Source organism: Ceratina calcarata, unplaced genomic scaffold, assembly GCF_001652005.2.
Source record: "Ceratina calcarata isolate Rehan_Ccalc_2016 unplaced genomic scaffold, ASM165200v1 scaffold92.2, whole genome shotgun sequence".
In the NCBI taxonomy this organism is placed as follows: domain Eukaryota; kingdom Metazoa; phylum Arthropoda; class Insecta; order Hymenoptera; family Apidae; genus Ceratina; species Ceratina calcarata.
In genome coordinates this window covers 187,421-207,637 of record NW_017180576.1, presented here as the reverse complement: position 1 = coordinate 207,637, position 20,217 = coordinate 187,421, and the positions used below count along the sequence as shown (strand labels likewise).

General features: G+C 39.3%; 4 protein-coding genes across 6 annotated transcripts; 2 read left to right on the top strand and 2 right to left on the bottom strand.

Annotated features, from left to right (window-relative positions):
* Window positions 1-47: 47 nt before the first annotated feature.
* On the top strand, window positions 48-1,838 carry Gos28 (golgi SNAP receptor complex member Gos28). 2 transcript variants are annotated; one of them, XM_018035648.2, is made up of 5 exons: window positions 48-214; window positions 562-737; window positions 805-986; window positions 1,077-1,133; window positions 1,211-1,838. In XM_018035648.2, the coding sequence occupies exons 1-5, from the start codon at window positions 181-183 to the stop codon at window positions 1,446-1,448; spliced, it is 687 nt and encodes a 228-aa protein (XP_017891137.1). In that variant the 5' UTR covers window positions 48-180; the 3' UTR covers window positions 1,449-1,838. The 2 variants fall into 2 exon arrangements, with proteins under 2 accessions (XP_017891137.1, XP_017891136.1); XM_018035647.2 differs by having other exon boundaries at window positions 49-214; window positions 1,065-1,133.
* Window positions 1,839-3,715: 1,877 nt separating this feature from the next.
* Window positions 3,716-12,445, bottom strand: sno (Protein strawberry notch). Of its 2 annotated transcripts, none has more exons than XM_026818974.1 (18): window positions 12,000-12,445; window positions 11,357-11,438; window positions 11,177-11,284; window positions 10,875-11,102; window positions 10,441-10,563; window positions 10,214-10,354; window positions 9,771-10,138; window positions 9,450-9,702; window positions 9,042-9,367; window positions 8,696-8,976; window positions 8,244-8,608; window positions 8,109-8,177; window positions 7,755-8,064; window positions 7,287-7,670; window positions 6,652-7,218; window positions 6,250-6,563; window positions 6,046-6,173; window positions 3,716-5,971 (listed from the first exon to the last, which is right to left on the bottom strand). In XM_026818974.1, the coding sequence occupies exons 1-17, from the start codon at window positions 12,000-12,002 to the stop codon at window positions 6,067-6,069; spliced, it is 4,029 nt and encodes a 1,342-aa protein (XP_026674775.1). In that variant the 5' UTR covers window positions 12,003-12,445; the 3' UTR covers window positions 3,716-5,971; window positions 6,046-6,066. The 2 variants fall into 2 exon arrangements, with proteins under 2 accessions (XP_026674775.1, XP_017891131.1); XM_018035642.2 differs by having other exon boundaries at window positions 7,755-8,043; window positions 12,000-12,442.
* Window positions 12,446-13,628: 1,183 nt separating this feature from the next.
* Set8 (SET domain containing 8) lies at window positions 13,629-17,493 on the top strand. The gene is made up of 6 exons (XM_018035744.2): window positions 13,629-14,355; window positions 15,035-15,234; window positions 15,314-15,452; window positions 15,522-15,889; window positions 15,964-16,154; window positions 16,238-17,493. Exons 1-6 carry the CDS (start codon window positions 14,292-14,294, stop codon window positions 16,446-16,448), a joined length of 1,173 nt encoding a protein of 390 aa, XP_017891233.1. The 5' UTR covers window positions 13,629-14,291; the 3' UTR covers window positions 16,449-17,493.
* LOC108631654 (uncharacterized) lies at window positions 17,336-20,204 on the bottom strand. The gene is made up of 8 exons (XM_018035742.2): window positions 19,885-20,204; window positions 19,690-19,797; window positions 19,559-19,624; window positions 19,378-19,493; window positions 19,033-19,311; window positions 18,750-18,957; window positions 18,451-18,677; window positions 17,336-18,380 (listed from the first exon to the last, which is right to left on the bottom strand). The coding sequence occupies exons 1-8, from the start codon at window positions 19,930-19,932 to the stop codon at window positions 17,504-17,506; spliced, it is 1,929 nt and encodes a 642-aa protein (XP_017891231.1). The 5' UTR covers window positions 19,933-20,204; the 3' UTR covers window positions 17,336-17,503.
* Window positions 20,205-20,217: the final 13 nt, after the last annotated feature.

Below are 20,217 nucleotides of genomic sequence, written 5' to 3'. Positions count from 1 at the left end.
GAGAGAGAGAGAGAGAGAGAGAGAGAGAGAGAGAGAGAGAGAGAGAGAGAGACATCTAAATTAAATACATTACTGGCATCATCTGTTCGTCGTGGAACTGTGTTATGTCGTGAGTAGCAACAGCGGTTGTCCACGTATCGTAGAAAAGAAACAATCGCGTTCGTGATTTACGAACAACAAATGGCTAACGCATTAGGTGCCGTTGATTGGGAAGGTAGATCTCCTCTGACGCAAATATCAGTTTTATTCATTAATTATCTGCTCGATTTAGCTGCTGAATGATAAAAAGATCTCGCAACAAGTAACACCAAGGCTTATTTTGATGCACACCAGCATGCCGTTAATTTAATTACATTTATCGCGTTTCACGTAGGAACATGATCTCATTTTGCAAAATCATTGTTAGGATTTAACGACGAGCAAGATGTTCCCTGATTCGTGTTGTAACGTGTTTCTGACTATTGCTACTACTTGCTCTCTACAGTTCCTTCTGAGATTGAAAACGAAATATCCCTTATGTATGTCAGTGGCATCTGTTACTTTTCTGTTTATTTCATCTAGATCTGAGAAGACAAGCGAGACACTTGGAGAATGAAATCGATGCAAAATTGGTAGCGTTCAGCAAGCTTGGCATCAATAGTGGCTCCAAGCTTGTCAACACCGACGAAGTGCCACTATTAGACGAGGAACATGTTTTCGAGAACATGGCCTCTGAAATTGAGGCATTGCTCGCGAAAGTAAGTTCCAAATGACGAAATGAAAGAATAACGTTTGATTGATTCGAATCTTGTTTATTGCTCACAGTTGATGTCTATAAACGAAAGAATGAGCGAGTTACAGCCAAACGGAGCTGCGATGTTGCACACGATGCAACGTCACAAAGATATATTAAAAGACTACAAGCTGGAGTTTAACAAAATCAGGAATAACTTTGCCGCGAGGAGAGACAGGGAGGATTTACTGGGCAGCGTCCGCAAAGAGATCGAGTACGTAAAATTTTATTAATTACAAGACTGTCGTATTAATCATTTCATTAAGAATTTATGAATCGTCTATGAAAACAGTAACTACAAAAGCGTGAGCGGGCTGAACCGTCGGGAGATGTACATGAAGGAGAACCAGCATATTCAGGCGTAAGTAAAACGTTTCGTTTGCTTCCTCACGTTCTTTGGCGAAGTGAAAATCAACGAGAATATGTTTCTTTCGTCAGTTCCGATCGTTTGCTGAACGATCAAATAAGCATTGCGGTGGAAACGCGAGAACATTTGATGACCCAAAGACAAACGTTCAAACGTATTCAGACCAGGCTGAACGACATCTCGAATCGATTTCCAGCGGTGAACAGTCTGGTGCAAAGGATAAATCTGCGGAAGAGACGAGACTCGCTTATCCTCGGCCTTATTATCGGATTTTGTACGTTTCTCATGCTGCTTTACGCTTTCCACTGAATCACCTTCGATACCAAAGTACTTCCACCCATAGTGAGTCGTCGAGGGATACATACATAATATGTAGACGAGGTATTTGGTGATGTATTTACTATGTATAATGAATTAGGGTATACTCGAGTCGGGAGAGTGGACACGGAATCGTATGTAACTTGTGAAGATGAATCTTGAACGAATGATCGGACGATCGAATGCATGTTGTACCTCTTCCTCGTGAAAGAGGGAAAAATGAAACGACAACAAAAATAAATGTTGAACTGTACAGTTTTTTTTATACTTAATGTAAGTCATGGACGATACTGTGTAAAGAACAATTTTGATCCATGATTGATACGTTAATTTAATAAATGTTAAAACGAACGGTGGAAGCTTTACGCATTTACAAAATTATTCGTATTCTTCTCAATCTCCCGTACGAGCCATGATTCAAAACGGACATCGCAGAAAGAAAACGAAACTGCGAGCAGCTAAGTGCAGTATACAACAGACTGATGTTTATATAAGATTTTTTATTTGCTATTAGTATAATTCGATTCGGATGCACAGTAAGGAGACTGTGCCTACGAAGGGAAACAATTTACACATGCTTTTTCTTTTCTCTTATGGAAATCTATTGTATTTTATACGGCTACGAATCGATATTTCGCGTTTACGCTCTTGAAAGCAAAAGAAGAGAAAAACGTAGCGAGATGCACATTATTATTCGAGGAATTACAAAACAGAGGAAAATAATATTAATGCTACCGTTGTTGTAACTACTCAGTGTTGGGCTTCATTATTCGAAAGACCGATTGTTTAACATCACTTCTTTTTCTTCATCTCTTTTTTTTTTTTTTTTACATAAGAGAAACATTTATACATGTATATATACACACGCGCGTACATATATATATGTATATATGCGTTGCATCGTTTAAAGTCTCTCGTACGAATTCACAAAAAACACAGCACGTTAATTACGAAAGGAATCGTTTCGGCTGAACGCCGATGCCCGGTTTCCACGTATACTAGATACCACATTTATAAATTACACCATGTGTATGTAATAGGAACTCAAGTAATGAATTGTAAAAATATCGAATATAAGGTACACGTGTGACCTAAAACTGTTTTATATTCTTTAATATATATATTTACACTTTGAAAATGTTTCGTTCTAATCACAAACCACTTTCAATACGTCTCAATTTGCGTGTTCATCAGCTAAAAGTTTCACCGATTGATTTTCCTTCGATCGAGAATCTCCACATTTAAAGTGAAACGATAAAATCCGAATTCCTGTAGCATATCAATAAAAAATGAATATATTATTATGTGTCACGTAAATGACAATAAGTAAATAACGAGTAAACCGTTTAATCGAACGAATTAATCTCCGTAATATAATACGTGTATTAATAAATAATTTAATTCGATCTTCTTCGTTCTATTCGAATTTCACAGAAAATTATACAAACGCAATGAGAAAGTATCTTACGCTACGCAAACATTTTTACATTCCTCCTCGTTTTCTTAGCTTTTGTTTATAAATGCAATATATAGTGTATCCGTAGAAACGTAGTATTTCTTTATCCTGTGTTATACATAAAAAACGATTTAGATTCGTGAGAAAATGAAGGTATACACAATAATAATTTACAGTTACGCAGCGTGAAAGCTTGACTTGTTACGTGACGATCTGTATCTGGTTTTCATTTTTATGTAATGGAGATTCTACTAAGAACTCGTTCTATTTCGTTTGCTTCGGAATACCCTATTTATCATGTTACTCCTTTTTAAAACTGAATCTTTCCTTTTGTCACTGTTCTTTCCATCGTTAGACAGTCGATCGTGAGATCCATCTTACTTAGCACTCTATCGAAACTCGTCCAGGCGTACAAACAAACAACAGACATCATCTACTCAATATACATGCGATCCGCATGACTACTTTATGGTTTCTGAATATAAATATACTGCCGTACGTATCGTTCGAATCTAACTTTTTTTTTAATGCCTACTACTTATAAATAGAGAATATCGGGAGACGAGGTGGCTTTTCATGTACCACGTACATATATATATGTATATATGCGTTGCATCGTTTAAAGTCTCTCGTACGAATTCACAAAAAACACAGCACGTTAATTACGAAAGGAATCGTTTCGGCTGAACGCCGATGCCCGGTTTCCACGTATACTAGATACCACATTTATAAATTACACCATGTGTATGTAATAGGAACTCAAGTAATGAATTGTAAAAATATCGAATATAAGGTACACGTGTGACCTAAAACTGTTTTATATTCTTTAATATATATATTTACACTTTGAAAATGTTTCGTTCTAATCACAAACCACTTTCAATACGTCTCAATTTGCGTGTTCATCAGCTAAAAGTTTCACCGATTGATTTTCCTTCGATCGAGAATCTCCACATTTAAAGTGAAACGATAAAATCCGAATTCCTGTAGCATATCAATAAAAAATGAATATATTATTATGTGTCACGTAAATGACAATAAGTAAATAACGAGTAAACCGTTTAATCGAACGAATTAATCTCCGTAATATAATACGTGTATTAATAAATAATTTAATTCGATCTTCTTCGTTCTATTCGAATTTCACAGAAAATTATACAAACGCAATGAGAAAGTATCTTACGCTACGCAAACATTTTTACATTCCTCCTCGTTTTCTTAGCTTTTGTTTATAAATGCAATATATAGTGTATCCGTAGAAACGTAGTATTTCTTTATCCTGTGTTATACATAAAAAACGATTTAGATTCGTGAGAAAATGAAGGTATACACAATAATAATTTACAGTTACGCAGCGTGAAAGCTTGACTTGTTACGTGACGATCTGTATCTGGTTTTCATTTTTATGTAATGGAGATTCTACTAAGAACTCGTTCTATTTCGTTTGCTTCGGAATACCCTATTTATCATGTTACTCCTTTTTAAAACTGAATCTTTCCTTTTGTCACTGTTCTTTCCATCGTTAGACAGTCGATCGTGAGATCCATCTTACTTAGCACTCTATCGAAACTCGTCCAGGCGTACAAACAAACAACAGACATCATCTACTCAATATACATGCGATCCGCATGACTACTTTATGGTTTCTGAATATAAATATACTGCCGTACGTATCGTTCGAATCTAACTTTTTTTTTAATGCCTACTACTTATAAATAGAGAATATCGGGAGACGAGGTGGCTTTTCATGTACCTGCACGAGGTTTTCCAAATTCTCCGGTTGTTACACAGTCGTGTCGCGCCACACGATGAACGACAAATCACTAAATTGTAAAACCGAGGATTTATATAAACCGAGAAGAATTATGCTACCTTGGCACTTGTTCCATGAATGATGAACATCGGTTTCAACTTAAAGCTTATAGAATCAGATAGTCGTTTGATACCTCGTCCCATCATTCCCTTTAATAGTAATAGTAGCTTTGCAAGTGGGATTACTAATACTAATAATAATAGCGGTAAGTGTAATGATATTAGCAGTAGCAATGGTCGTTAATGAACTATCCGATCAATTCAACGATCAAACGAAAAAGTGTGGGAACAGTTGCGTATACATCTGCGCCTGTTTCCAGTGAGAGTCGATCGTTGTTTGCACTGTCGCTTCCTGTTTTTTTATATATAGTACTAATGCTACTTTATATCTTTTCTTCCGCGAGTTCGGTTTACCTCCATTTCCGCTAATCAGTCACAATATATATGTAGATGCAAGTAAGCGAACCCCGTTCCCTATCGCTAAAGTTTTATACAATCGACTCTCATCGGAGTGGCTTAAATTCTTCAGGATATGAATTAGCGTAAAATACGGTTCTTTAAATAGTACGAATGTCTATATAGCGTTTCCCTAATAAGAATATCGCTTCCCTCCGTAATTCACATCCATGAAAACACGTTTTTCATAACACTCGTAAAGTTACCTCAGATCGATTTCAAGTTCGTAGCGCAATGGAGAGAAGTAAAATAAAAGAAACGAGAATCAACTTCATTTTATACGATCCAATATTCGTTTTCGAAACACGAAATTTGCTATCGATTGAATGATTCCGTTTTCCTTGGATTCTATGAAAGAAACAGATGAATGAAAAATAATAAGAATCGTTTCAAGTAACGCCCAACTAAACGAGAGCGTAGTCTACAACTAAAATTGTAAAATGAAAAGAAACATTGTGTTTTAGCGTGTTGATAGCGTTTCCTATATGATCGAGAAGTTACGGATGAGCAGAAGAACTTATAAAATAACAACGTCGGAGCTTAACGAAAAGATAAGTTCGGATCTCATGAAGTTCGTACCACTTATTCGACTCATTCTTGTCACATTGCCAGACAAGATAGATTAAACGTAGATCGATAGAATCATCCGAATCTGTTTGATACATCCATATCAATCTTCTTTTACAGACCTGCTCACAAAATGCACCCCCTTCGTTATCGAATTTTGTCGCAAGACTTAGGAAGAGGGATTTGTCCAAGTTATATTCGTACAGATCGCTTCTTTTTGGTCCTGCCCTCGGTAACAAATAGAGATTAAAGATTCCCGTTTGTATCCGACGAACAAACGGTGCATTGTTCACTTACCTATAAAAGCGAATTAAGTGTTCAAAATGTAAGTTCTTCGGTATTCTCTGCATCAGATGTTAATTCTTGACGCAGTATCTCCATGCAGGACTTTGGAATAAGAGTGCCGACTATTTTCAAACCTTCGTCTGGAAAGAAAACGATTAAAAACTTGTTTTACTGTCTACCAATTGTAGCGTATTATCATGCTTGTGTAACACGTACCAGTACGTAAACGCACTACTTGCATCTTTGAGTTGTGAGCAGAACGTGTCGCGAGGATGCTCTCCACTCGACTCCAAACGCTCAACACCGAGCCTGATAGGACGTTATACGTACGCCTTCGGAGGCCAACTTCGCAGTCCATGCCAAGCGTCGCGTTTTTACAATTACCACGCCAGTACGCGTGCGAACACGTATCCTTCGATGCTTCGTATTGCTGCGACCAGTGCGGTTCCGCTTCATCGGACGATACCCTTTTATATTTCTTCTCTAATTCGGCCAGAGTTTCCTGTCTCAATTGTAATCCTGTATTCGGCCTATAAACGAATATATCCATCGTAACCTGGCCTTTTTCCATTCATTTTAATTCCGTACAAAGCGATACTGTATACGATACAACTATACCTGTAAACCATGTACAGCTGATGCATCTTGCTCTCAGACTTCTTTTTTCCAGTATCGACGACAACTGCTAGAATTGCCGTTTGCTTTCCATTGCGGATTTGATGGCTCAAGTAGAATCCTTCCTTGGATCCCGTTAATTCGGAGCACTTGTCCAACGCTTCGGCCCAACTCATTCCACGCTCAACGTGTACGACGTGGAGCTCGGTGGGCGCTTTCCCGGTCGCGTGTTTGCGTAGGAAACGATAGAGTTTGACCCTCTTTACGTTCTCCCCGGATGTACCGAGGTCGAGTATACCCATGTCGAAGCGACCGGTCTTCTTCGCTTGCGTGACAATCGCGTTCAACGTGTCGGTGAAGTATTTAAACAGGCGATTCTGCAGATCGACCGGCATGCCGAGGATACGATTCAAGAACTTCGACATGTTGTTGTAGTCTTTGTCCAATGTGAGTACCCCGGGCGTGCTCTCGCTATTGCAGATCAAACCGACGCCCACTAACGCATCGGCCACGTCTTTAAAAAAATCTCCACGGTAATCTTGTGGCGGTGGTACAAGAGGAGGTTCATACCTGCGGAGCAGTAAAATTAATTAATGCATCAGTGAAACGTACTGACAAATAGTAAAAGAGATACAAACTTCATTATCGTCCTCATCGTAGCTTCGAGCGCGGCGCGACCGTATTTGTTATCGATGTTGAACTGTGAGAGATCCCTGGTTTCTGTGGCTCTTCTGTCGCCGTGTGTAAGAGCCCCGAGGCTCTCAAGACGTTTCGCGACGATCGACGCGAACCGTCGTTCGCCAGCCAGATCCGAGATCAGGAATATATACTCCGGAGCGTTGACTTGATTGGAACGATGCGTTCGTCCGAACTGCTGTATCGCTCTGTCAGCGCTCCACGGTAATTCGAGGGTAATATGTACTCGTCGCATCTGATTCCTCGCTCGTCTATCGCTCTGTAGCGAAATACCGCTACTGGCTGCTTCCGAGATAATTGCCACCGTTTTTTCACCGTCCATAAATCTGCAATTAATATCGAATCACGTTTCACTCTTACGTCAGAAATTTTTCTCTTTGCCTAGCATAAATAGGAATCGATCACAGTACCTTTGTTTCTCCGTTAAATTAAGCGTTTCTAACGGGACGTCCACCTCGGACCTAGATTCGTACTGAATCGTCCCATCTTCAGTTTGAACGACTCTCCCCTTTCTGCCAGTCATTTCGGCTACGTTCTCCGGGCCACCAAATTCGTCGATCAGTTGATCTAAAGTATTCGGCGGCAAATGTTCACCCAATTCTTCCACCTGCGATAATAATCCCTTCTTCATTATGTAGGCGCGTTCCACAGCGTCCCTCGACGGCGCTCGATTGCGCGCCACATTAGCATTTACGGGTCCTGCAGATTTCATTAATACGTCTTCATCGCACTTAGTCAACTTTTTCAAGAATGTCTATACACACCTGCTCGTTTCTTCACTGGTTTCTTTTGCTTCCTAGCTCCTTTTTTCTTTCGTCTACCATCGCCCGAGTCTGTAATACATAAATTGTCAGAACATACTTACCAGTAGTCGTTACTCGATGACTTGTAAAACGTACCAGAATCTGATTCGCTGTAATTAAAGGAGGAGTCGGAAGTGATGTTCTCTTCCTCGTCGGATTTGTGGTCATCCTCGCTCTCGCTACCGGTCTGCTTATACTCCGAACCTGAGCTGTGCCCTCCGTTTCTTTCGTCGTCGGTGAAATCCTCGTCGGATGGGAATGTGCGTACCCTCTTCGAAGCTCGTTGAGCTGCTTGCCGTATCGGTTTCCTCTTGCTACCACCGGCGGAACCTCCGGCACCGTCGATGTCATCGTAATCGTCTAGCCTTTGCATTTTCGAAGGTTCGATACCTAGAACTCGGTGTATGTGATTGCGATCCGACGCCGGAAAATGCTTTTCCACCAGCGTTTGAAGCACACCTCTGGAATAAACACGTTGGCATAAAAAGCGATAGACTTATTCGCTTTCATATTCGTATGTTTAAAATGTTTGAATGAAAGGATCTTACTTTGCTGTGGAAACGAAATCGCTGAGCTCGCCATCGTCTCGTTCCAACTGCTCCAATGTGCGAGCTTCACCGGTGGACTGAAGACCGATGACCACGCATTTTCCACATTTCACGGCCTCACGCGCAACCGCCACGGCGTGTTTCACCTTAGCAGCGATACACAGATACTTGAAGAAACGTTGATGAGACGACCAAAACTGTCCCCACATAGTCTTCTTCATACGATTCTCCGCGTCCAGTAATTCCGCTGCCTCTTGAAACCTCTGCATCGCTTCGACCCACTGACAACAATTGAGGAATCGGTGTAAAATCATTTTCGTCGATTGTATGAGCCTTGTATACTTACGAGTTGAACAGAATGATCGTAGACCTGGGTGAACTCTTTGGACAACGGCACTTCCTCTATTTTAAAAGCTACACCATGAAAACTGAGCTGCCGAGCGATGTACATGCCTCGCAGTTTCATGTCCATCGCGACGATTTCCATTGCGCCGACACCTCGCTTCTCCACAGCGGTGATAAAGTCGTTGAATTCGGGAAACGGTGTCCCCTCACCCCACATTCCTAATCGTACCATGTAGGCCATGTTACGAGGCTCGGAAGCACCTGTGGCACTGGCATATACTACTCTTGCCTTAGGTAGCTTGTTCTGTAGCTCCAACACCGTCAAGCCTGTGAATACATTAAAGAAAAGAAATTACGATACATGAAAAATCAGTTGTCCATAGATCTCGATAGAACACGATTCACGCACCAGTTTTGGTAGGTTTAGAGCTACCCGTAGGGCACAAATTCTTCGCTCGATGACACTCATCGAAGATGATCAACCCGTCGAAGTCTTCGCCACACCACTGCAACAGCTGTTTCAATCGGCTTTTGTACTTTCCTCCGCTCTGGGATGACTCACCGATCAGAGCCGAGTACGTACTGAATATCACGCCCTTCTTCACGTTCCCGTTCACCGCCGAGGAGATCTTCGCGTATTTAAATTTATTCAGCGCGTGAACCTACGAAAGTAATTAACAATCTATAATAGGTTCTGAATAAACCCGACATTTGTGATTCGTAAACGTACCTCGATCTTCGAAGCGCCGATATCGTTCAAGTCGCGTTCAGCGTCGTATTTGAGATCGTTCGAGACGGAGACCCAAATTGCACGTTTCCGGCCTTTCAAGTAATTCTCGAATATGATACCAGCTATTGTCCGTCCTTTTCCGACTCCTGCCCCGTCGCCGATCAGGAAACCGGCCCGCGTACCGTCTGGTAGCAGATGCTCGTGTTGCTGTGACGCGTACGTTATCGATTCAAGTTGCAACGCGGACAACGCTCCCGTTCGTATCGTCTCCTCCGGTATGGATACCTTGTACCAAACGTCCGTCGGCTCGACACTGGACAACGACGCGGTCTCCACGACAGGATCTGGATGCTTTCGCCCCAGTTTAACTGTTCGACATTATATAATATGGAAAATTGGTCCAACTACAATGCGACGTAAAAGGTAAATAGTATACGACTTACGTTTAGTGGGCATGTAGTCGGCGTAAGTTTCTGCGACGCCCATATCTTCGTCGTCTACTTCCTCCTCTTCGGGTATAGGTGGTTGCATGTTCATTTTAGCAGGGTCTCCAGCGTTCATCCACATTTGAGATACAGCTTTGCCTACGATCATTTTCAGGATCATTCAATTGTAATGAAATATTTTTTTAGTTGACGATTTCTTTATTAGCATCGTAAAAAATATATACCTGACAGCCCAGCTGCCCAATTTGGGTGTAAACCATTTTGATTTAGCAATTGCATAAGAGGATTAACGCCCATGTTCATTCCAGGCATACCCATAAAACCACTCATTAAGCTCATATCCATGCCTGAGGAACAATAACGTAAGTAGAGCCTCTCGATTATTCGATCAACATTATTTGATATCAGTTTTAAACTGATTGTAAGTAGTACAATAGTTAATTATGCATAAATCTTCGATGTTAATGTTAAGGAGAATAAAAGAAAACGACGAGGGTGTAAATTCGTTATGGAAATACACTCTTGTTACAAGATTAAGTATGTATGTGCATAATTAATTTGTACATACAGTCGATTCGTATAACGCAGACCAAGAGACGATTGATTTGATTATGTTATACAATGATAAAGTTAATTGAACGAAGTTGTTTGTACTTACTCGGTGGAAAAAAGGCTGCAGGATTGAAACCGGCAAGAGATGCCAGCCCCGGTGGGAAGTAAGCTCCACCAGCAGCGGCTAACTGACTTAATTGACCTAACTGGTTGGCATTCATAAAACCAGGTGGTGTACCCTGTGATCCTCCTACGCGTACCATTTCATAGCCAGGCGCTGCAGTTTTAGTCACCAATCCACCCGGGATCTTGTTACCAAACTTTTGATTCAGCACTGTTTAAAATAAGATTGATTTAGGCAATGTAAATGGATTTTCAACTGTTATTTGACCTCAATGTTAATCTCACTGTTCAATGCCCCTTGTCCTTTGTTCATAACATTCAATGACGATACATCAGGCTTCTCGTCTTTGATGTTTGCGATCCCGGTAGCAGTGGCAAGATCTTTTCCACCACCTAATGGATATTAAAACTGATATATTACAAACGCCCTGCTTCTACGACTTCTCTGCAACTTGATATATTTACCAGGTACACCCATATTATCAGGATCTTCGTCCTCATCACTGCTGCTATCCTCATTCATCGTATCCTTGTCCCTCTTAGTTGACTGAGAAAAAATGTTTCGAACGTATACACCCTTTTTGCTTTAATTCATTAAAAGATCATTTTCAGCGATTGAAATTATTACAGTCCATAAATTTTTAATAAATTCCTCGATTGATCGCATGTACATTTCAATGTACTATCATTTACTCTATGTTTTGATTTTAGTATTTTCAAAATATCGCGCAACACGGAGCTGACACAGCAGTAAGAGTGAACCATCGAAAACGAAACTAGTAAAAAGTAGTATCGCGAATAACGTTGACGCTTCATATTGAATTGAAAAAAAAAGTTGGAAGGAACAGGGATGCTGGTTCGCCAACTTGTTTGGACTTTAAGAAAAAGCGGGAGGGATGCAAAGAACAAGGAAAGAGAGAGAACGGTGCGTGAGTCATTTGAAATTACAATAAGAGGGATCCCGTGTGTATTCGCGGTACACGGAAATCACGGCCGTAGGTTAGACCTGCCAAGAGATAGATGCACAGACAAAAGATATATACTGCGTGAAAGAATCGCGCGTCTTTGTACGAACTGTTCAATGAAACGATCATAAACAAAGGCTCACCATCGCTGAGCAATCCTTTTAAAGCCTTCCCGGTCGCAGACGGGTCGATGATAAACACAGTATCACGGCGGAACACCGACGTCCAACGATTATCTTTTCACCGTGTGATCGGAGATGCTGAGCGTGACAGGGTGCACGAGACACTTTTTTCCTTCTTTCGAGAATCTTGCGTGTCGTGTCTCGTCAGACGGACATCACCCAGCGACGATCGTGCGGCCGTTGAATTGTGCGAGCTAGGAGATCACAGTGGGAGAACTTACTGTGCGCTTAGGTCGAGCCATTTATGCGGTCTGAGCTAGAGCACACACTCGAAACGCGTTCGCCAAACACGGCTGCTGCCATATTGGCTTTCGCCCGGCCCACGGTGCACCGCGATGCAAATACAAAAACACACGCGCCTACCTATGGCTGCTGCTTGCGGAATACGATCACGCGAGGTTGCCAGATCTACGTGGATTTAAGGGGACGTTCTCAGGAGCGCGTTCAACTAAAAAATTCAATCTCATTCGTAGCGATAACTGATCGATGCATTTACCTCGATTCGATCAAAAATGTTCCCCGGATAATCGGGAAATTAAATGAGCGGCTGGAGAACGCCGGAATAGAGGCGTGTCGATCATTCGGTACGAGTAAAAAGAGCGCAAATTTCTGACATCTATCGACTATTTCGTAACTACATTTTTCATGACAATGCATGCAAATTTAAAGCTAACATTGAGACGAGCGAGGATCGTTGAAAATAATGTTTAGCAAGGTTTTAGGACATAACATGCGATTTTGGCGGCTAAGCGAGACAGAAAACGAACTATTCTTTCACGTAACGACAGTTTTAACGAGTATCTATCGTTCCGTGAAAAATTTTCGATCGAGTATATTTATTTTTAATACCATTTAAAATAGTCCGTCGATTTAGTCCGCCTCCTGTACTCGGTAGCACCAGCTGCCCGTCGCCGCGATGAAAAATGTGAAGAGAAACCCGGGGACAATTCTTCGGTGCGCGTTAAATAAAGAGTAACGCGGTTTTAACAATCGCTTATTTGAGCACGTGTTCTTCTAAATTACAATGAACAGTAAACAAACCATGCATATCGCGTATCATGTGTTCGTGCGCGCGTGGTTACACTTAAATTGACTATAGTACGGCTGTAGATACGTTTGGCAACGCTGCCGAAGCGCCGCGCTGATCGTTAGTTGATTTAAAGTATCCGCGGTAAAAAGAAAAGAATACGACAGCTAACTCTGCACAGAAATGTTGAATAACACGCGTTTCGTCCAAATCGAACTTCTCCACGGAAATTAGTAGATCTTCCACGATCGCCTGGCTAAAATAAATCGTGTTCGTCTAATATTCTACGATTGCTTACCTAAATCTATCTTAAAAATAACACCGTTCTAATACGATCGATCCGAGCTTCGCGCCGCTGACAGCGCTACCTAGACGTCGATTCTCTGAACCGTACGACACAGAAAGGATGATTTGATTTCGTCGATTTTATATATTCTTCAAATTAAAATTAAACAATTCCTTAAACTGGAGTATAATTAATATGTATACATGTATATTTAATGAACTGATTTTCAGCTACATGAAATTATACGTTCTTTCCTGAAGGCTTTCTCCTATTTCAAGTGTACGTTCATTTCTATTAGATGCGTTTATACAAATCATGTATAATACATTATTCATTTCCTTGATAGGTAAATTACACTTATTTTTGTGTGTACATAACGTGGATGTTTATATAACGAATATCTGATTGTCTTTGCATTATACTTGTTATATTGATGATTACTATAAAAGATTCGTTTCTCTCTCAGAATATCTGATCATCTTTCGGAGAACGTTGCATCTAGCGTCCAACTGGATGAATTTAACAATTTCCAATGCATGTCTAACGTGTTGGTAATAGTTTCTAGCATTCAGAACATATATATGTATAGGTCCATGCATACACACGTGTATTGTGTATCTAATTTAATAATAGCGTAATCGTCGTAGAGCAAGCAATGGCGGTGCATCCGGTCTGTTGGTTTCAGTGTTTGTAATTAGATACTGGCTTGGTTGCCACCGAAAAGAATGTCTCGATCGAGTTAATGAAACCGTTAACGTCGGCATCAACTAATTGTTTGTCGAACGCGTTTAAATGTTGCCCTGCGTCCGAACGGAATCTACGATCGGTGAACTTGTCGAGCGTGAAAATTTGAATTAGTTTCGTTTGCCGTTGAGTACACTGGCGTCGACCAGCGACCGACCGAAGCGAGACGGCCTCCTCGCTTATTCAAGATTTTTGTATGAGAAGAACAGATTCAACGTTGGTTTGTTACGTGATAAAATCGAGGAGTAACATGGTGAAAGGTAGGCGTGCGATTCCAAAAAATTCGCATACACTTTCACTGAAGATTCTGTTCCTAATGATCAGGTTATGTTTTGATAGATTTCACTTCCTCTCTCGCTCTTTCTTTCTCCATTTTGAACGGTACGCGAATGCTAGACACCCGGAGCATCCTTCCAAGTTTCTATTCGATTCGCAATTTCTTTGTCACACGTCGTCTTCAGATTCTATTCGAATATCTGTAGTACTTCTAAAATGCCTTCGTGAAGAACGTAAATATTTATGCTCCTACATTTTGTTACTCTGCAGTAATTTCATAATCATTTGCGTTACTGTAGTAACAATTTTTTATGAGTCTCTCCTAATCAGATAGCTAATCGGGCACAAGCGTATCTGCAGGTTTCATTATGCATTCCCGAGATATAGATGCACGCGTATACACGTCCATTCTTTTTTTTTTTAATTATAATGAGAAGTATAAAACTTCATCAGTGATATAATATGCATAACTCCAATACGTGATCTATACCAAAGAACTAGAAAAGATAATTATAGATTAGATTATTATTATCCTCTACCTTTGATAATTATAGATACATTATTGTCTTTTGTAATAACATTTGAAAATATTACATTCATACATACATTCTTATAAGGATATATGAAATTTGGACACTTGTGGAGAATTTGGTTTAATTGTAGGACGACGAAAACGCGTGCAAGCGAAGAATGCAGCACATACGAAAGCTGCTGTTCTGACAACGCACGATATAAATTCACCGATGAAGAAGGAGGCCAAATTAGATGATAGTAAAAATTTAAAAATTGTCAGTTCAGACGAGATACATCTTATATCTAATGCACATAAATCTGTCTGCATAAATTCCTATTTCATTACACAAGTACGTTGTTGCACTACGTATATTAGAAATTAGAAAAAGTAATTGCATTCGACGCAATAATATGTGGTTTAAAATCTAGATTACAGATGTATCAAATTCCGATATTTCTAAAAACGAAGCTACCATAGTGCCTATCGAAAATGATTTCTATAGAGGTGACGAAACTGTTGCTATACAAAGTGATATTCTTACCGATGTTGGACATTTCAGAACAGATGGTAATATATTATTGACTGCATTGATTTTATGATCGTGGCGTTACTACTCGACGAATAATATGATTTCAGAGACACCTGTAGCAGTACCTATTCATGGTCCATCGACGCCGCACAGGATTAATATGCCGAATCAGTTAGAAGAAATAGATAGAAACATAAATGACGACAAGCATGCGAATCCTGTGATGACGCCTGTACTCAAATTAGACCAGCAATCATTGAAGAAGCCCGCTAATCGTGGCCGTAGAAAATTGGTTGCCGGTCAAACCGCGACGCATCGTTCAACAGATTCCACAAACACTAAAAGTACAAATCATAAGCTTACTGACTACTTTCCAGTGCGCCGTAGCGTTAGAAAATGTAAGAAGGCGGTGTTAGAAGAAAAACAACGTGATATGGAGAACAAAGTGCTTTGCCAGGTGGAGGAGGGTTTAGAGGTAACAGAATTTAACGAGAGAAAATTCTTACTTCGTTGTAAGAATCTACGAGTGAAGAGGATCTTCTTTTTTAGGTAAGACAGTTCGTCGGTAAGGGACGTGGAGTAGTGACAACGCGAGAATTCATGAAAGGAGAATTCGTAGTCGAGTATATTGGCGAATTGATCGACCAAGTGACGGCGAAGAAGCGCGAGAAGCTGTACGCACAAGATCAGAATACTGGATGTTATATGTATTATTTTCAACATCGTAACCATCAGTATTGGTATGTATATCTTGAATCGTCATCGATAGGAAATAAATTGATCAAGAACCTGAGATCACATACGTTGTTCATCGTACTTTTAGCGTGGACGCAACTGCTGAAACCGATAAGTTAGGTAGATTAGTGAATCATTCGAGGAACGGTAATTTAATTGCACGAGTCATAGAAGTAGAGTCGACGCCGCACCTCGTACTTACGGCTAAAGAAAATATATCTGCTGGAGTGGAAGTAACGTACGACTACGGGGATCGAAGCCGTGAAGCCATTCGTCATCATCCATGGCTAGCATTATAGCGATTTTAATTATGGTAGTATGATATGTTGTACAGTAAAATTCTTCCAACCGATCTTATCCTTCGCACGAAGGGACGATAAAAGGGCATAGAGGACGATAGAGGGTATTCGTCCAGTTTTATGAAATGAGAGTGCATGGAACAAGAGACATGAAATTCGTATGTCTCTGCTTCAGTATGAGAAAATTGTAATTTAAATACGTTGTTGTGTAAAAAGTGGAGAAAAGTATATAGTAATGTTTGCTATCTCATAAAATGAAATAATATAGCTTAGTGGAACACCTAAAATATATCGCGTAATTTTCATTTTATCAAAAATCAAGCTTACTTGATCAAAGAATTTGTAGCCTATCATAGCAAATGTTCCCTACTTTTTCAATGCTTGAGTAATATTCCGATCTCTGCCTCTATGACGATATTTACGCTGTAAGACAATTCTCCTTTTCTGTCGATTTGTCACTGCCATGTTCTAACAATGACACGAAAAGCAACTTACAAATGAAAAGAAGGATAGTTCGGTTTAACAGACGTAAATTAAAGACTTCGGTTTTCTTAAAAATTGAAGAAACTCCGATATCGCGATTCCTTTAGAAGATTATACAGATGCCTTAATGCGAAACGATAGAACATTTATTACCTATCAAATCGATTTTCATTAAATCTGTGTGGACGTTGCATTCAAGTACTTTTATATCTTGTCAGTATTTCATTTATCGAGTAATAAATATCATTAATATGTACTTTGTAATAATTTATAAATCATTTTAACAATCTCTTATCGTAGAATTCCAATCGTTACGCATTATATTTATGCGGTAATTTATTTTTATTCATATACTAAAGCATTTGATATAATTTTACCTTGCAAATAAGTTATAGAATCTTGTGTTGATATTGATATTAAAATGTTATAATATGTACATATTATTTGTTGATTATCATCGTCGCTAGTATTATACAGAATACGAATTGTACAAACGTAATCTTATTTCACTGAAAAGCATGTAATTTGTTTCGCATTTGTAAATAAACGCTCTTCATAATAACTGTTATCTCTCATTCAGTTTGCTCTTCGATCACCTCATCGTCTTCAGAATTTTCACCACTTCCTATAAACGTTTCTTCCTCCGCTTTTAAGAACGGTGGTGGTAGAAAAGAAAATTCCATGTTTCTTGGTGTAGCAGCAATCGGCGACGGTTCCATATCGTTCAGAACCAAGTTTCCTTCGCTCTTCGTCGATTTGCCAACACTGATTTCTTGAGGCAATCTACACCGTCGCGGTTCAATCGTATTCGAAATTTTATCATCACTTTCTATCAGAAAGTAATTAAACGTAGGCATCGGCGGAGGCGTAGGAACACGTTGAGGGTCTGGCTCCTTCGTCACAGCCTTGCACATCCGTTGAAGCGCTCTCGATTCTCTTTCAGACATACACTTCTTCTTGTCGATCAAAGCGTCTTTCAATTCTGTCATGAAGTTTTTAAACAATATCTTGTCTCGCTTGTAGTTGTACAACGATATCCCATCAGCTTCTTCGCTCAAAGGTTTCAAATATTCTTCCCTGATATATTCTTCGAATACTTCGTCCATGATTTCTGGTTCCGAGTCGGTTATAATACGAACGTTGTTGGGGGTCGTTACCGATTGCGGAACGACCGCCTCAAGACGATCACCAACGGAATCGTTGACTCGCGTCCTTAAAAGAAACAGGCTGCTGTATTCGAGGAAACCTTTCACGGTCTCGACATTTTTCTGCGCGGTACTCAATCTCTGTAACGTATTTTCCAAAGGATCTTCGTTCGTCTTGCTGTCCAGCGCATCGTTATCGATATCTCGGAGAATAGACGATACGTCGCTATAAGCCGTTTCTAGTTTGTTAGAAGCTAAGTATAAATGCATGTACAAATCTTGCCACTGCGACGAGTCTGGGCCTCTAAAATGTTAAAGGTACATGAGCAGCGTTGTTCCACGAGACAAAAACGTTGCGAGCAAAGTGTTCTTACATGTATTTATAGGACATAGGTTCGAACTTGAAATTGTAATAAGCATTGATACATTCTGACAGTTTCTCTTTATAGATTCTCAAAATCACGATTAGGGAACGAACGATACGAGCCAATTTGAATTCTGGAACCTTCTTATATGATTGGCTCCAACTATGATTATCGTACGCGACGGCTAATAGATGTAACATCTCAGATTGTGTCAAGATATAAGTGTAATATAAACTCTGTAACAAAACAGAAAAATAAGATAAAGATAGAAATCATTGATAGTAAGAAAAATTTATTTTTATCTCGACCTTCAGTTTTTGATAATTTATTTCACCGCGTATGTGAAACGACGAATCTTCGAAGTTTGTCAATACTTGTTCTTTATAACTATTCTCCGGTAACAATTTGAGAAGGATCAAAGAAACATGATAGTAAATGTGAGAAACACGTTCCAAATATTTCATCAAATTTTCCATTAGGGGTTGTAAATACTTTAATCTACCTGCTGTAAGATCACTGTTAAATCGAGAATATTAGAATTCATTTAAACATCACAAACGCTGACTCAATAAATTATATTTAAAAGCTTACAAAAATTGTTGGGAATCTTTCCCTTTGCTCAATTTGATCTTGTACCCATATTTCAAAATTTTCATTCCCTTCTTACAAAGATCGAACAAGTCGTTTTGCAAAGACACAACAGATCTTAAATTCGCATGATCGTTCAGTCTCATATGTTCCATGTAAATAGCACAACACAGTATGGCTAACGTGAACAAATTCGTTGTACTTCTAAAGTGAGTATTATGGGATATGTACAATGACGGTGATAATATTGTACCAAGTACAACAAACTTTGATACCATAATCCTGCAAAGGGACATGACGAATTCCAGTTCTGCGTTGCACATATCTTTTGTAAACGTGGACATTTACCTGCGTGGTCTACAGTCATATTTATCAAGGAAATTATATATCGCAGAACTGTGGTCATTTAAAAGAGTTTTAGAATTTAAAATAGCTTCTACTTGTTTCTTGGACACGCTATCGTCCTGAGTAAAATTTGACATTAGAAACGGTTTATAAAGCTCTTGAATCATGTTCGATGTATTTATACCTGAATTATCTTCAAATAAATGGCATACAACTTTTTTAAAACTTGTTTCACATTATGTATAAAATCCTAAAAATATACAAGTAGTTTATAGCATCAAGGATGTAACTTTTTCATTGTAAATACAAACTCACGAATATTCTATATTTCTTTTCTTCGTTCGTAGAGGACAATTTTTCTATTGTTAAACTTTCAAAATCGGTGTATCCTAATTTATGCAAGTGTTCATACAGAGACGAACCCTAAAAACAGAAAAAGAATAAGCGCACGACATTGTAGAGAAGCATTACTGATCTTTGATCGAAAGTATTCAAAGTTTTCTGGTATACTTTTATGATCACATCTTCATCTTCCTCAATGATGTCGTTAGGATTCATGATGTATACTTATTTAAAATAAACTTTCACATCATTCAAAACACTTGTCACAATTGTTTAACGATGTACTCTTGGTTAGTAAAACTGAAGTTACGTATCATTCTTATATTCTTTCGCTGTTGAACATACACTTTGGAAAATTTCATTTTCCACATCGAATACAATCTAAATGGATAAAATAACTATTAAATGATATTTATAAAATGGTAAGATCTGAGAAATTTCCGCACGCGCCACGTGATGCGCTGCTAATGTAATGTAAAATGCTGCCAGTATTTACACTTC

Excerpts from the sequence above, each read along its gene's own strand:
- Gos28 (XM_018035647.2), top strand. The coding sequence starts at position 181 with ATGGCTAACGCATTAGGTGCCGTTGATTGGGAAG. Across the intron at positions 215-561 it reads AGGTGCCGTTGATTGGGAAG|ATCTGAGAAGACAAGCGAGA; the intron begins GTAGATCTCCTC and ends TATTTCATCTAG. Across the intron at positions 987-1,064 it reads AGCGTCCGCAAAGAGATCGA|TAACTACAAAAGCGTGAGCG; the intron begins GTACGTAAAATT and ends CTATGAAAACAG.
- sno (XM_026818974.1), bottom strand. Across the intron at positions 10,564-10,874 it reads TGCAGCCTTTTTTCCACCGA|GCATGGATATGAGCTTAATG; the intron begins GTAAGTACAAAC and ends ATTGTTCCTCAG. Across the intron at positions 6,564-6,651 it reads CAGCTGTACATGGTTTACAG|GCCGAATACAGGATTACAAT; the intron begins GTATAGTTGTAT and ends ATTCGTTTATAG.
- Set8 (XM_018035744.2), top strand. The coding sequence starts at position 14,292 with ATGAGAAGAACAGATTCAACGTTGGTTTGTTACGTGATAAAATCGAGG. Across the intron at positions 14,356-15,034 it reads GAGGAGTAACATGGTGAAAG|GACGACGAAAACGCGTGCAA; the intron begins GTAGGCGTGCGA and ends GTTTAATTGTAG. Across the intron at positions 15,235-15,313 it reads ATTCCTATTTCATTACACAA|ATTACAGATGTATCAAATTC; the intron begins GTACGTTGTTGC and ends TTTAAAATCTAG.
- LOC108631654 (XM_018035742.2), bottom strand. The coding sequence starts at position 19,932 with ATGAATCCTAACGACATCATTGAGGAAGATGAAGATGTGATCATAAAA. Across the intron at positions 19,798-19,884 it reads ATGAAGATGTGATCATAAAA|GGTTCGTCTCTGTATGAACA; the intron begins GTATACCAGAAA and ends TTCTGTTTTTAG. Across the intron at positions 18,958-19,032 it reads AAAGATTCCCAACAATTTTT|TGATCTTACAGCAGGTAGAT; the intron begins GTAAGCTTTTAA and ends TCGATTTAACAG.